This window comes from Patagioenas fasciata, chromosome 3 (assembly GCF_037038585.1).
Source record: "Patagioenas fasciata isolate bPatFas1 chromosome 3, bPatFas1.hap1, whole genome shotgun sequence".
Lineage (NCBI taxonomy): Eukaryota > Metazoa > Chordata > Aves > Columbiformes > Columbidae > Patagioenas > Patagioenas fasciata.
Genome location: NC_092522.1, coordinates 31,659,766 through 31,676,869, shown reverse-complemented (window position 1 = coordinate 31,676,869; position 17,104 = coordinate 31,659,766). Strand labels below are relative to the sequence as shown.

General features: G+C 37.1%; 1 protein-coding gene across 2 annotated transcripts in view; it reads left to right on the top strand.

The window, feature by feature from the left end:
• HAAO (3-hydroxyanthranilate 3,4-dioxygenase) overlaps positions 1–17,104 on the top strand; it is a 36,981-nt gene that overhangs the window by 8,822 nt on the left and 11,055 nt on the right. Inside the window, exons 3-6 of one of the 2 annotated variants that reach the window (XM_065834374.2) lie at positions 3,587–3,670; positions 5,575–5,681; positions 9,350–9,439; positions 10,162–10,205. In XM_065834374.2, coding sequence (XP_065690446.1) covers positions 3,587–3,670; positions 5,575–5,681; positions 9,350–9,439; positions 10,162–10,205 — 325 coding nt within the window. The remainder of the gene's footprint in view (positions 1–3,586; positions 3,671–5,574; positions 5,682–9,349; positions 9,440–10,161; positions 10,206–17,104) is intronic. The other variant, XM_071806056.1, reaches the window with a different exon arrangement.

Genomic DNA, 17,104 nt, shown 5'->3' with positions numbered 1-17,104 from the left:
TTTGATATCAAAAGTGGATCTAAATTAAATTACATATATTGCTGTACATAAAATAGACTTGTTTTATAATTGGCCTATGCAAACCAATTAGAAATACTGCGTTCTTCCCCTACTATGTACTTTGTTCTTTAATAGGATACACACACCTGGATGAAGAAGCAATACAGTTGTCACCACTTTAATATGGTGAGGATGATAGTGCTCTTTTTAAAGATACTCATACTTTCTACTGCTCTGTTCAAATGAATTCCTATCAAGACAAGCAGCTTCAGTGATGCTTCCATTGAAGGGAACAGTGAACTCCCACATCTTTGCATGTCCACAAGTGCCTGCATAATTTCTTTTATGAGTTTGCATAATTGAGTGAAATACCCGTCTACAGACTTGACAACGATTCATCACTGGTCATGCTGCCTTTCACTGTAGCTTCACACAAAACTATCAGGTTTGATGCATGATCAAGAAGCATGAAGCAGACTAAGGAACAAGGATGTAGTTCTCCTACAGAAAAAGAGATTTTATGAAAAATTAAATGAGTCAAAAACCAAACTCTCAAGGGGCTTTCAGTTTAGTTTTCATAAGCCTAACTGCAGTTTTAATTATCATACCGAGGAATGTTATGAAAAAATGTTATGCTTAGGGTAAAGAATGACTTCTAGGTGGCTCATAATTTCTAGAGGTAATGTGAGAATTAATAAGAGGAAGTGTTTTTAGTGTAATCTTAATGAGAACATGCCACATAGTAAGCAGTAAAGCTAAATGAAAGGCAAAAGTCTAGAAAAATTAAAGGAAAAAATGAAGCTGGTATAAAAATAATAAAAAAATCCAAATAAGCACATTTGGCAATGAAAGGGGCAAAAAGACCGGGGAACAACTTTTGTTTCTTCCTTGAGCCACATTCTTCAACCAGAAAGATGAATCTGTGCCTGATTTTGACCCGTTATGCAGTAGCAATGTACAAATCTAGGCTTTTCTGCAAGGCTACCATATATATTACGTGTAAGAAAGAGACCTTGCCATTAAAAAGATGCTAATAGAGTGAAAATGTGACATATTTCTTCAATTTTCAGTACGACTGTAGAGAATGCATACCAGATTATCCCAGTAAAAACAAATCAATGGGGAAATCTTATATTTTGATGTAGCCTGAGTTCTACTGACTTTCTATCTATATTTGCATACATATTTGTGTATACACATACATATAGATACACATGTGCATGCATCCACACACATCAATACTTCCTTACTCAAGCCTTTATTTTTCCAGGAGATACTTAGGAAAAGGTTAGATCTGCCCAGAAGGCAAAGCTCAATCAGCATTTAGAAAAAATAACATTCTAGCAAAAAGACAGTGCAACATGATATTGCCAAACTGTCCTGTGAAATGGGCGAGGACTGTAAATCTCTGAGATATTAAACAGTTGACAGTTTTCTTGATAAAAGTTCAGAGTACAATATAAGCACAGCAGTAGATTCAGTAATTACTGCCGCTTGTATTAATCACAGTTACATCAGATGATTTATGGATGACTGAAGCACTCAGACATTTTTTAAAAGAAATTTGAAGAATAGAACGTAATTTACAGTGAAAGGCACTATTTAAATTCAGTCAGAAAAACATTTTTATTGACAATGCGTAGCCCACCTCATTCCTCCTTTCCCATTGCAAAGTGATTCTTTTAATTCAAAATCTAGCGTTCAGAATCTTTCCTTATGACTGCGATGCTCAGCTACTGAACTGGATGGCCCCTTTTCCCTCTCCAGTCTTTCTTTACCAGAAAGTTTCCTTAGCCATGTGATTCACGGTCACAAGCAGAATAAAACTTTAGGTCTGTTATCCTTTCCCTCACCTACATGTTCTGTGCATGTGGTCAGTAATAGCTCCCTCAGTAGCTACAGGGAAGATAACACTCCAAAGCTCAACGTTTCAAGAAAGGATTTTTCAATTTCAGCATTGCCAGTGCCATATTAACAATGGCCTCTTTGATAATCCATCAGTCTTAGATGAGTCTTTTTTGAGATGAAGGAGGGATCATTTCCTCACTCAAATGACTTCATGCTGTACAACAAGCAATTGGCCTTGCCCAGTGTGCTCTGTAATGAGGGCTACTAAAGCATTTTATACGGTCATTCAGTAACACCAAAGAAAATGACAAGAAAAGAACATGGGGAAAGGGAGTGCAGGGAAAATAAGCAACCTGGCACTGTGGCTATCTAGGCAAGAGTTATAATTTATCCATGTTGATGTCCCTGGCACAGGGTGACCTTTTCACTTATGTAAGAGCTCTCAGCTTGAGCCCCTTTCCAGCACATCTTCAGGTCTCTCTACTGCTTAATTCCCTTTGCAGTATATTTATTCTTCCTTATGTTCATAAAGGCATATATTGAATGCTTACGTACATGTATCGATCAGTATTTCAAAACTATTTTGTAAATAACCCTGATTCAAGGAACTGATTAAGTTTTTCTGATGTTGGAAAATGTCAAGTTCAGGGTGTTTATATACTTTGATGGTTTCTTCTTTTCCCTATTTATTTTCCATTTTGCTAAAATTGTAGTGAATTAATATAACTAATGTTATTTTCATTATAGTTTTAACTTCTAATCAAGGTTTCAGACAGTTTCAGCTGCACTAGCAGTTATATGAATTAATATGCTTGGTTTCTAGTTATGGCAAATAGAATATGAAAAGTATGTAAAAGCTTGGCAGAGAGTGGCAGAAAAGTTAATTTTTTGAAGTGTTGTTTCTTTTTATAATATAAAATGAGGAAAAATGTGCCCATTGTTCCAGGTCAAAGAGATCCCTGCTTAGAGACCATAGCACAGTTCTGCCACAAAAACATGAGGCCAGGCCTGAGCACCTCAGAGCCCCCACAAAGCTGCTCTGAAAACAGAGCTGTGAAAAGATCACTGAAGACAGAATTATGGGTTCAGCAGTTCCGTCCTTATATATGCTTCAAATGTAATCCTTTAACAGACACAGTAGAAGAGGAGCAGCTGTTGCTGGGCTTCGAGAGTATTCACAGAAATCAAGCAGAACAGTTTCCAAATGGTCAATTATTCCCATATGAGAAACTCCATTAATAAAAATGAAAAAAAAAAAAAAAACCCTGTGCATTCATATTTGGAACTTATTTGGGAAAGTGACATCTGATTGGACTGAATGTAATAGTGAAGACCCTGCCACTTCTGACCTGAAAACCCAACTGAAATGAACAACCACAACGTCCGACCCCTACAAAGAGTAATCCCCAGGAGTAGACACAGCTCAGTGGAATTCTACCAGACTCACACAATAGCTCTACAAGCACTTATGGACTTGAGCCCCTTTCCAGCACACCTTCAGGTCTCTCTACTGCTTAATTCCCTTTGCAGTACATTGTCAAATATAGATAAAATAAGGGAAATAATAGATATTCAGTTACATTTTCAAAAAGTCTGTTATTTATTGTTAGAAATAAAATCTGTAAATATTTGCAATTACAGATGGAATGTATTTGTTTATATATCCTTTATTATACAGAATAGGAAGTACAGAATGTCTTGGAGTGGTTGCGTTAATGTTATTTTTCTATTCCTGCAGCTTTTTTACCAGATTAAAGGAGATCTGTGTTTGAAGATAATTGAAAATGGGAAACGAAAAGACATTGCCATCCGAGAAGGGGAGGTAAAAACAGGGTTGTTATTCTGTTATTGTTGTACATAGGTATGTTAAATGAATATTTAATGAAGTATTTCAAAATCAATTTATCCCTGCTGTGTAGAGATGGCATGAGGATTAAAAAAAAAATAAAAAAATCTTGAATACAGCATAGTAAATTCCCTGTAATTAAAAACATATTACAATATTCTCTGTTCAATGTTTCATGCTTTCAGTATCAGGGAAAAATCTCTGGGGGCATTTTGGATTCCCTTTTAGATAGTAAGGAATATGAGAAGAGTTAATGGCAAGTAATCTGCCATGTGAATTCCAGGGAACCAGTTGTTTGTTTGCACACTGTCAGGTATGTAGTGCTTACCCACCCGAACACACCATTAAGCAAACTGCCTAGAACTTGGAAAGTTAAGAGATTCAGCTATGCTCAGCCTTTTTCTTTAGTCCTCACAGCTAGCCTTCACAATATGAGAACAGTTTTAAAAGAGCAATTTATGGATAAAATTATCCAGCTGCACTCAGTTGTTATTCCTTATAGAATCATAGGATCATTTTGGTTGGAAGAGACCCTCAAGATCATTGAGTCCAACCATTAACCTAATAATGGCACTAAACCATGTCCCTAAGAAGCTCATCTATACGTCGTTTAAACACCTCCAGGGATGGTGACTCAACCACCTCCCTGGGCAGCCTATTTCAGTGCTTGACAACCCTTTCCATGAAGAAATTTTTCCTAATATGCAATCTAAACCTCCCTTAGTATAGTGTATATATATACACTATGTATAGTATAGATAGTAGTATAGTATAGTGGTATAGTGTAGTAGTAGTAGACTTGCTAAAGCATGGATTTCAATGCTCTCAATGACAGTGTGACTAGATACTTTACTTGGTGTTCCCACAAGTTACTAGATGTGCTACAGCTGCCACTCATTATTATTGCCACATGTTTGAACTGCACTCAGTCTTTGAAAGGATTATTACATCTAGGGGGGCCAGCTTTTAAAATGGAAGACGTATTATACCCAGTAGCTTGGTGTCATCAAAAGTATTACAACATTTTCAATTACCAGATCTACGTTTTCAAACCTATAGATGGTGAGAATCTGGTAATACATTTCACACTGGAGTACGTCCATCTGAGATCTCAGCATGTACCAGAAGCATTAATGAAGAGAAGCACACTATCCTTACTGGGTAGACTGACACCAGTCATGGTGGGGCACTGTCATTAGCTCTGCTTTGTAGACAGAGAAATTGCAATGACTTGCCCAAACTTGGCTAGGAAATCCATAGCACTGAAGAACAACACAGGCTTACCACCTTCCTACATAGTCAGATAGCTGCCAAAAAAATGTTTATTCTCAAACTTCAGTAATAGACTTCTCCAAACCAAATGCTGTTTATTCACTTTGTCACTTGCATGAGTAAGTAGCCCCTCATATTTTTTTATTATTTCTGGAGAGAATAACACTCCTCATCATGCAATCACAGGTGCTCACTGTTTTGGAGGGATACATGTGGATGATTAGTTTAGACATCTTGAGTCGACAACAAACTTGCCTTTTATTTCCATTTCTGCTATTCAGAAACTGCAGTAAATTTATAAATTCCAGATGAGTAACTTATTAGATTTTCATTTAGACTGTGTGATGCAATGAGGATCAAACCAGGAAGAGAGCACCTGACTGCCATAAAGGCAATGCTGATTGCAGAATCAATTGTCACTATTCACTGAGAACGCACAAAACAGCATCTGCTCGCCTATTGGTACCAAAGTGAGTGCAGCAAAACAGGATCAACAAAGAGCAGGGAAAAAGTCGGGCAATGAGCAGAGGATTTTGCAGGTTGGGAGGCAGAGGATAAACAACCCAAAGAATTTCCTGACACTGATGCTTTCCCATTTTTTCGAACAGATGTTCCTCCTACCTGCTAGGATACCTCATTCTCCTCAGAGATATGCGAACACTGTGGGTCTTGTGATTGAGAGGGCAAGATTAAAGACCGAAATGGATGGGCTCAGGTGAAGTATAAACTGTTGGCTAATCTGTTAGGATATGTAATATAAACTAATTTATTGTGTCAATATAATACAGTCTTTTTCTTTCCTGATGCTTTATGAGATTCATCCTGGCACTTTTGTAGCAATTTCAGCCACACATCTATTTATCTATGCACACACATAAGCAGAGGTATCATTTAGCATTTGATTTAGCTAAACAAGGAACCTGTTGAAATGTCTTTAAATGCATGTTATCTACTTATGTATAGCGTACTCCTATCACCTTAAGTTTTAAAATCTCAGGGTTCTGCAACAGCACAAATCAAAAGAAGATTTTTTCTTTCTAATCAGTTCCGGCAAGCAGAACATTAATTCCTTTGTAAGCACTGAAAGCAAAAAGACAAAGAAGAGGTTCCTTGGCAAGCGTGTGGAAAGCTGGAAAAAAAAAAAAAATAGTCAATTTCCTTAACACTAACCCCTCTACATTGTACACATCTCTGCCTGGCTTTTATTGCCTCATGAGACCATCTTCAAATAAATTAGTATTTTACTTTGTATTCTAGTGGGAGCAGGACTAAGCCTTGTCCTGTGGTCATACAGAATTCAGAAGTCCAAGAAGGCAAGTTGCAGCAGTAACTTAAGCCAGTTTAGAAAAGATGTTTAGATATTAACTGGATACAACTGACCAAAGAGAGTTTACCGCTGTTTGTATAATCTATAATGACTTAAAACTGTAGTAATATCCATACTGTTTCTGCCCTTTTGCCTACAGTTTTGTTTGTTGCATGGGCAGTGTCACAGCAAGAGGATTGTGAATGTGCAGAGCTAGAAATGTATAATTTTTCATTCAAACAAAAAAGTCTAAAGAAAGGAATAAGAAACTAAGAAAAGAACTATTGAAAAAGTCACCTAAATGGATTCCAAGCAAAAGACAAATCCTGTTCATTTAAAACATCTTTAATCTATGCACTTGTCCCTTTTTATTCTTTCATACCAGGTCTGTGAATCATAAGCACTTGCATTATTGAAAAAAAAAAAAAAAAAACTTATTTTGAACTAGAAACAATTTGCCAGTCATTCAGATATCAATATTTGTACTAAAGGAACTTAAGTAGCTTTAGGTAACTTTAAGTAAAATAACCTACCTTGTACACGATGTCTGTGAATGGTATGAGTCAGAGAAATGCTGAATGGCTTTTTAGGGATCCCAGGTATATCTAGAGATTTACACTCTAGTGTAGTCATGCTCTTAAAGAGAAATTAAACCAAAAGCATGGTTTGCAGGTGGAAAAAATAATTGGGTTTTAGTGTTCTTGTTTTCACACTGACATGATGAACAAAAATACCTGACGTTTTGGAAGTGAACCATCATGTCATACTTTTGAACCTACATTGTCTGTGAGCTTCTGGGAGAGACGGGGATTTACAACCGGAACCTCAAATCTTCTCAAAGTTTATTCACTCTCAGTCACCTGCAGCAAAGACTGTACAAGAGGAAGTTGTAATGAACTTTGAAGTATGCTGACTCAAGCTCTAATATCACATTACTGGTCTATTATTTACCATGCCTACAAGCCTCAGCCATAAATCAGAGGTCTCAACATGACTATTATTGTACAAGTGAAGAATAAGTAGCCTGCACCAGTGTTTCAACCTAAGTAATAATTACATGCTTTGCACTGTAAGAAAAATGAACTACCTAATCTTAATCCTATGGCAAACAAGCGCAGAAACAACTCAGGTTGCTGTTGGTTGTGTGGTTGGTTTCCTTAACACCTGGTAAGGTGCAAAGTCCACCCTAGCTGCAAAGCGTTTTCCCAGCAGAGACATTTGTAACATCTCTGTTCTCTGTAGATTCTCTGTGTTTAAAATTTGTGCTCATAGCACAGCTTTTTTTCATTTTAGAGGCATTAATAATGTTACTCTCTTTCAAGTACCCTGTTTTTGCAAAATGTGAGAACCAGTATAATTATATAAGCTTTGCTTCCCCTCTTCAATCACACATTCCAGTCACTTTAACACTGTCATGGTTGAACCTCAGCTGGCAACTAAGCACCACCCAGCCACTTGCTCAATCCCCCCAGTGGGATAGGGCAGATAATCAGAAGAATAAAAATGAGAAAACTGATGGGTTGAGATAAAGACAGTTTAATAGGTAAAGCAAAAGCTGCGCATGTAAGCAAAGCAAAACAAGGGATTTGCTCACTGCTTCCAGGAAATCAGGGCTCAGTCACATGTAATCATTACTTGGGAAGAAAAATGCTGTAACGCTAGATGTCCCCTCCTTCCTTATTCCCTGAGCTTTATATACTGAGCATGATGTCATATGGTATGGAATATCCCTTTAGTCAGTTGGGGTCAGCTGTCCCAGCTGTGTCCCCTCCCAACTTCTTGTGCACCCCCAGCCCAGCCGCTGGTCGGGGTGCTCAGCATTAAGGAAGACATCCCTGTACTCTGAACATTGTTTCCGGCACAGATCCAAAGCCCAGCCCCATACTGACTACTATGAAGAAAATTAACTCTATCCCAGCCAAAATCAGCACATTCTCCACCCATTGTTCCACACCATTTATATCATGCTCAGGTCTCACACTATCCAATACATTCTCATTACCCACCACCATACTTCCCATCCTTTGATGTAATACACCGATACCATTATCTTCGTCTATGGACCACCTGTGTAAAATGTCCAAAAATCTCCACAAAATATCCATTGAGTTCATTTAGTCCGTGACTCTGGGGTCCGTCTGTTCTGGTGGTCACTGAGAGAGGTGGTGCGTTGCTTGGAGTTATCGAGCACCAAACCCAGCTCAGGTCTGGTCACTGCTGCACTTGCACTGCTTCTTGTAAGTTTTGTCCTCCAGTGGTTCAGATTGTTCCTGCTGTAGTGATTCCTATGATATGCAACTCAAATCATGGGGCACAAAGGACACACATCATCTGTTTACAATCAGTCACAGTATGAGTGGCTGTACTGGAGCATCACTCCCCAGACACTCCATGGGGTCTTTCTTTAAATATGTAGGTAAATTCTATATTTTCCATTCCATAGATTACAGCAACCTTAACCTATTGATATCAGCACAGTTAATTTATTCCTTAAGAGATAAAATAATACAAGGGAAGCACTAAGTTCCTCTTCACATGGGTGAAGCTAAACAACACTCCCCCTACTTATGTAGCTGACAACCATCCATTTTTTTTGCAAACAAGTCCATAAGCCACCCTGTATTTTTATCAGTCCATGTGTGGGCAACATGCAAGCCAACTCTCTTAAATATGAGCATTTATCTTCTAGCTGCATGGAAGCAATTACTGGAAATGGTATTTGGGGCCAGTTATTTTTGCAATAACTACATCCACAATGAGAGCTATTGGTCCCAAGGGACTACAGCACCAATCAGTTTCTAAGACTAAATCTGGAAAGCTCGCTCAAGGAATTTGGTGATCTATCTGTGCGCTGATCAGTAGAACTATAGGCCCCTCAACAGAAATTTGAGCACTCCACCGACCAGTCATCTAATGAGGGAAACAGAAAGCTTCCCTAAATAAGCATTCTTCAGAATAAAGTACTCTAGGCTTCAGAATAACAAGCTCTTACACACATCAAGTAGCTATTTTCTTGGAAAGTGTGAAGCTGTGCGATCAGTTAATAGAAGAACTGTCTAATGTTTTTACTTTGTCAGATACTATGTTGGTGAATCAACTAATGTCCTCTTTGAAAAATGGTTTCACTGTGAAGATCTCGGCACTCAACTTAAACCAATAATTCAAGAGTAAGCTTTTCTTCTGTGTAAATTTTAAAAGAACAGTTAAAATGATCTAATACGTCTTAATCAGTCTGTGACTTGCATGGTTAATTTTCTGTTTATGCTGCATTTTACATAGACTTGTTAAAAATTGATTGCTGCTCTACAGATTTTTAATCATATCTTGTATACCTCAAACTCTTTTTTTTTTTTGTTAAATTTAAAAATCAAGTGTTCTTCGCATCTATCTGGAACATAATTTTTTAACAAGTGAAAGAACATTGCTGCTAAGTGCAAAAAGAACTGAATGAAAAATTAACACTGAATTGATGGTAGGTTAACTAGGTAAAACACTAAATTGCCTTAGGGCTTGTTTCACTCTTGTTTCACTCTTGCTTTAATCTAAGTACTTTTAATCGGTATTATTCATGAATAATCAGGACTTTGGCAGATTTGGTAGAGAGCTGCCTTCTAGGAAATGTGTGAAAGTCATAATTAACTCATTGATTTGTTAAGCAGTTGCTAAAAGTGAACAAGGAAATTGGTTAGTGACATGAATTTTGGAAGACTTTCAGACAAACCCTCTATCAATAAAATAAGTATAGCCCTGTTGAGTACATGTGATACCAGCTGAGGATCTGGCACATTCGTTCTCAGCACAAAGCTTAATGGCCAGTATTACTGCCTGAGTTTTGTTAACCTATGCAACATGACTTTTTTTACTGGTGTTTAAATGTTTATTATTCCAGGTTTTTCAATTCAAGACAATATCAAACTGGGAAACCAAATCCAGGTAATGCAAATTTATTTCAGAATTAGAACAATTATTGTATCTGATTGAACAGTGATAATTCTGTCCACATAAAATGACTAAGTTTCTGTTTTCCTTTCTGATTATGTAAATTAAAGTTACTTCCAGAAGTAATTCCTTTCAGTACCCCAGCCACAAATAAAATCCATATACATGATTACCAACAGCATCTTGGTTGCTCATGTGATGCCATCATAATGGCCTATCAGGTAACTGTACAGTGCAACATCTCATTATCTCTACCCTTGCATGCCATGTAAGCGTTATACTAACCAAATTTCATTTCTGACTATCCAGAATGAGATTTTTGTGAGTTGAGTCTACACACTCTATACCTACTTGTACTCCTTTGTCTATAACTATACACTGCGATCTGCTCTCGGGAAATAAGTGCACCTAGAGAAAAAGAGATAGTTTTAATTCATGTAGGGTCTGATCCATTTAACATTTTATTACCGTGCCATCTTGCCCTATTTTTCATTTTGCCTCTGTTTGTGGACAGTGATTACAACTTCCACAATGGAGCAGATACTCCAGTTATAACTCTAGAGTCTGTTAGACAGAGATAAAGGACACAGAGTTACTCTTAAAGAAAACTAGTAGTATCTTTTGGAATCAGATCTCTCAAACATGATGGTTGCTTTCTGTATTTCAACCAAAGTCTCTATTGCAAGGATACTTGCAACACCACCTTCAGTGGGAAACTTGTTTTGCTGAAATCTTACAGATCTGTTGGCTGACAGCTCTACATAAACATTCAGCATGTATATGAACCATTGCTATTGATTAATGTAAACAATGTGCAAAATAACTCCCACCTGTCTTAACTATGTGCAGAAGACTTCACTATGTGACCATTTCTGCACCTGCATGGAACAGTTTCTTTGGACTACTTGCAAATGGTTTAGTTAGGAGCAACCTGGTTAGTTCTGCTGCAGAACTACTTGGAGAGTCTCCATGACTTTGCCAGGTCCTTAATGAACACATGAAAAAGTACAAATCAGCGTAAGCCCAGGAGGACCTACCTGCGGGATCTCCAGGACAGCCTGAGATTCCCACCTGGAGAGTTCCTGCACCAGTTAGTAAAATGCTGTTTAGTCAATCCCATTGCTCAGCTACGTTTGTTGTTTCAAATCAATCTGTTGTCACATCTATGCAGATGACTTATTGGGGGACATCCTGTACCAACCAGGAAACTTATGGCTCAGGTGCACTGCATGTGCACGTGCACACATAAACAGCCATAATACCCAGTTACCCCACTCTTAATGATGAACTTGAATAGCATCCTTCAGTCACACCCATAACTTCAGTTCCATAGCTCTTGCCACACGTTGAATTTTAGTTCACCTCTCCAAGAAGTTTTTGGAACCAGCTCTCCTTCATCTCCATGTTCATTTCCAAATATCTTAAGTAGGATGATTTTTATTAATTACTCTATGAGACGCAAAAGTTCTAGCGAAGCATTATTTCCACGTCTATCCCATTTCTCAGCTTGACAGTCACCATAAAAATGTCACTGCCTGCCATCTGAGAACAAAGTTCAAGAACAAGCTTCTTACTCAAATCCTAAAATTGAGGAAAGATGTATTTTGTATGAGCATCACCTTTCTTAAAAATAGTTGACTAAATGATCATCACCAAAATGAAAAGTTCACAGAAGATTCTTATGTATGGAATAGCAATCTTACAAGTCTTTGCAATTAAGAAATGGTAAACCAGTCAGAAACTGTGCCCAAAAGCCTTTGCAGTTGGACCAGATTTGGGCACTGGCTCTTTGGCTGCCTGGGAAATGTACTTCTCAGAAAAAGGTTCTGTTTCTTACAGATAAAATGTTGTCATTTCCAAGATTTTACATTTTTTTACATGCACCAAAGTGAGTTATTTTAATTTCAGATTGTCACCTGTGTGACATGTTTGGGTGTTGGTGGTTTTGTTCTTCTTGTTTTGGTGTTGTGTTTGGGTTTTTTTGTGGTTGTGTGTGTTTGTTTGTATTTTTGTTGTTGTTTTTCTGTGTGCGTTTTTTTAGGTGTGTTTGTTTGTTTGTCAAGTTGGGGGGGGGGGTGTTTTGTTTTGTTTGGGTTTTTTTGCAAGGGGCTGGGGGTACGTAGGGCAGGTGCTCTCTCTCATTGTGTGTTCATACAGTGTCTAGCAGAGGAAAAATAATTCCAGATGAAGCCTCTAGAAGCTGCTGTAATAACAAAAATATCTCACACATACTAACTATCCTTGTTCAATACAGTGATTTCCAATAAGCATCCCTCACCAGTCTGAGCTAAGAGCTTATATGTCAGTAACAAATTAATTATAGCAGTGCAGATAAAAAAGAACATTAAAGATTTATATTGTTAATATTTTTGCAGAAGATTAGAGCTAAAGAACAAACCTGACAATCAATCAGAAGCTATGATGCATCTTGAAACCTTTTTTAAACACAGAACTCTGAGACATTGTTATTGATAAATCCAGTACAGAAGCTTTTCCCTTGTAATTTATTCGGAAGCTGTAAAAAAAGCATGAGGCATGAGGGATTTCCATTAAAGCCAGAAAAAAGAAAAAAACAAGTAAATGTAGTTATGTTGCTCAGAGCTCAGTACATGTTTTTCCCCTGGATGGCTTTTCCTCTTGGACTAGCTGCTAAGTCAAGACAACAAATATATGAAATGCTCATGGCTTAACTCTTGCTGTAAGAAAAAAAAACTATATATATATATTAAAAAAAAAAAAAAAAATGAACAAAGCTACACGGCAGGCTGGGGAGGAGCTCCAGGTTTTCAAATTTTAGTTTTCATGGACAATAAGAAGCTTAAAGACTCACTCATGTCTTATACATGAGGAAAATACCCCAGATTTTTAGTTACAGAAGTTTTAGCTAGCAGCTCCTGTAAATAACTGAGATTTGTGTTTAAAAAAAAAAAATCAAACAAAGTTTGACTGAAATATAAGTAAGCTAGTAATATGTTTCTTCTGGAGGCATATCTAACTGATAAGAGAAAAAAGGCTTAGATTTATTTCCTCAGCATCTCTCTTTTTCCTTAAGACGCAGAATTCAACAACCAGCATGACACTTGTAACATGGAACAAGCTACTACCAGTTTTTCATGATGTTTCACTCGAGACACATTTTAAAAACATTTGAGATGGCCTATGCAGAGGACTGGGTTTCAGCCTTTTTTTATTCCCTAGTTTCTCCTCTGAAAATCCAGAAACCCCTCAGTTTAAAAGTGCCAGCTGAAACACTCTCAGATTCATCTCTGCATAAGCCTGAACTTGTGCCTCCCCTTTTTAGAGAGAAATGGAATAAAATTGAAGAAAAAGATCTTGAAAGAAACCCTTGACTGCAGCTCACTCATAGGGGAAAGCTATAAATAGAATCAATCAAGCTACAATTGCTTTAAAAAAAATTTTAAAAAGTCCAGGCTTTATTCATGGGTTTTGGCTCAGCCAACACTAGGACAAGTCCCTCTGAAAGCAAGGTACTCAGAATATATGAAGAGGCAGAAGAACCTATTAAAAAGATACGTTTTTCTAAGAGGGACTCAAATACCAACAGGTGAAATACAATCAGAAAAAATATATTCCATGCAATCCTCACTTGAGGCATCTTCCCTGGAACTGTTTTGTACTAAATTACTAGCCTCTTTTGTTACCACATGTAGAAATAAAGCCTGGAAAAACTCTCCCTTCCTTCCGTCAATGAGGGTGAATATATTTAGGATATAATCTAAACATGGAACACTCAAGATACTTTAGTATGGTTTACATTACACAATTTTTGACATGAGGAATCATGGTTACCAAAAAAACTCTTGCTACTTTCAGAAGAATCAGACTAGAAGCAAGATTCTCACCAGGTTTTGAATTCTTCCTAATTTTATAGTCAAGAGGACAAAAGAAAGTTCAGACAGACAAACCCCAGTTCTAATAAGCAGTGATGACTGAATGATGTTTGCAAAAGTGTCCAGAAATTCAAAAGTTTATCCTGCCGTGCTCACTGAAATAATCCAGGCTCCTTTTATGGGATATTTGATGCGGGGAAAAAAACAAAACAAAATAACCCAAAAACCACAGAGAGAAAAGACTTTTCATAAGTTCGGCTTTTTAAAAAGTTATGTTTAAGAACATGAAGGGCATAGGGTAGAATATTATACTTTTGTTTATCCAAATAAAGCAATCTACTTGTAATCATCAGTGAAATTTTAATTCCCACAGAAGTTTTATTGTCAGCAGACACAGAGACATATAATACAAGTATCAGTCCTGTGGTGACTTCACTAGCAAAACTTTAATCAATTCTAGCGGTATCTAGGGTAATTTACAGTCTGGACTTAAAATCTGGTTAGTATTGTCAGAATACAGCACAGTACTATGCTTGTGATTCAGAGCAGATAAATGCTAAGGATCTGAAAGAGTATGAAAAATTGGGTGCTTTCTTCTGTCAGTTGGAGTAGGAATACCATGGGCATGGTCTATAAACAACTGTTTTCTGGTTTTAGTAATGCTATTTAAAAAAAAAAAAAAAAAGCTGTAAGGGTGAGCTCAGCGCTATAAAAATCCGCTTCTGTACTGCCATCCTCTGTAGCTAATCCAGTGCAACCTCTGTAGACAATATTTGCTGTTCAGTCTTGTTTCACTGGTGTATAAAAACAAGTAGATCAAAAGGGAAGAGTGTTAATAACTGAAAATAGGAAAAAGCTAAAGAATGAAGATAACTGGCTAGTGAGCAATATTAATTCAATTAAAACTACCTCAGAAAACTAAAAACAGGGAGAAGAAGAAATTGTGTCTTCATTTACATGAGGGTAAACATAGGGCCATTCTTCTGACCTTAATATAACTGTATAGACTTTTGTGCCTTTCTGCTGTAGGTACATTGAAATAATTCTAAAGAAACTGTCGTTGTGAGGTTTTCTGTGGTTTCTTTGTGTGTGTGGTTTTATTTTATTTTAATATTAATCATTATTTTGGAAATGAGTCTTATTTGCTATGAAGCTCTTTAGAAAACAGAGTATTTGATTCTCTTTTCTCATATCTTTTAAGTACTTCAAACATCTAGATAGATTGCTCCTTCTCTTCTGTAATATGTTACTTACTTCTTCTCTGAGTACTTGTAAAAAAAGAAAAGGCATATGAGCATTTACATATTAAGGAGTGTTCCTCCAGGGAATTTATTTTGCAATTAGCCACCAAGAGGTCTCTAGAACTGAAAAGTATTCAAACTGACACATAAACATTTTAAACTCGCTAGACCCACCATAATTGCACAATTCTCTGAGACACTGTCTCTATAACTTTTATCAAGAACTCGAAACTAGTCCTTTTTTTAGATCATCCTCATTGTCTCTATTCTGGCAAAGATGCCCACATCAGTACGCTGCTCATCTTTATCCCCTCACACCTAAATCCTATAAGTAACTTCCAAGTCACGTTCATATCTCTCCTGAAGCCCACCTGAACTGCAAATGGTACATAGGTGGAAGAAAGGGGCAGAATATACACCTACAATACACCATGCAACCTCTAACTGGCTTAATTCATTTCCCCTCCCTTCATATTTAACACCTTTCCACACCACACCATGTATAATCCAAAAACCAGGACTGCAGGCTGCTTGTTCCCTGGAGCGAAGACCTCTCCCAAAAGTTCATTAGGCTCCCAGAGCCCAGAACTGCTAATGACAACATTCACCAAAGGAAAGTCTCCAGGAAGACTTCGGCTTCTCCCACAATATTCTCAGCTGAGCCTCCTCAAAGAGAGGCAGAACATAAACTGTAATATTGTGGAGCTCTCCTAATGCCTCACCATGAGAACCAAGGCACTACTGACCCTTCGTACACAATGTATACAATAAACCTACCAGGGATATTGGAAGAAATGCCCTATAAATTTGTTTTCCTTTCTGTTTAGACTTTAGTGAAAAATATCTAATATTTTTAAGACCTCTGAAGCTCAGAGCAGTTCCACAGCAGTTCTGTCTTCTCTAATAAGGTGGCTTCTTTCTTCCTTATGCTCTTAAATGCTCCCCAGACAGCAACATTTGAAACAGAAAACTCACTAATGGAGTCTGTCTGACATTTTCACTAGTGTTTCCAAGTCTATTTAGTAGTAATAGCTCACACACGCTCTACAAATCCTTATTTCACACTTGTTATAATGAAATATCCTATTCCTTTTCCATGGTTGCAGAAGTTATGCACAAAGATGATTAATGAAATGCCCACAGTCACATAAAAGGCAGATTCAGAAACAAAAATTAAGATTCCTGATTTTGGGATTGGAACAATGGTCAGTATTTCTCAATACAATTTATAATTCTTAATTACAATGACCTAGCTGTATCATGAAGATCCTTTTAACAGAATTATGGCCTAAATCTTGCATTTTTGTTGTTCTAATTTATTTCATTCCTTCTGGCTGGTGATATCTCCTTTTGAAAAAGCTATATTTCTTTATTACAAAATATTTTTTCAAAGCTTTCCTCAAACTTACTTCAATTAGGGGAGGGGGAAAAAAAAAAAAAAAGGTGATGTTTAGTTTCCAGCATAGATTTAATGACACAAAGAAAAATGTGCCTAGAAATAATTACAGGGACAAGTCATAAATTAGCAGTCATGCCAATTTTCAGGGCATGCTACAAAAACAAATACAGTTACACAGGGAAATGTATGATTACATCAAGTGCTGTATTTTCAGCTAAATGTTTCTGCATCTATACTGAACAACAATGAAATGAACCAACTACCCCCAAAGTAATCAGTCATTGTCAATGCTGGATTTTTATATGGAATGAGCTATGTGTTTTTTCAAACGTAGATGCCTGAAATTACATCCCTCAGTCCACAGGTTTTCTCTGCAGAGGTATTAAACTCCTACTAGTCTCG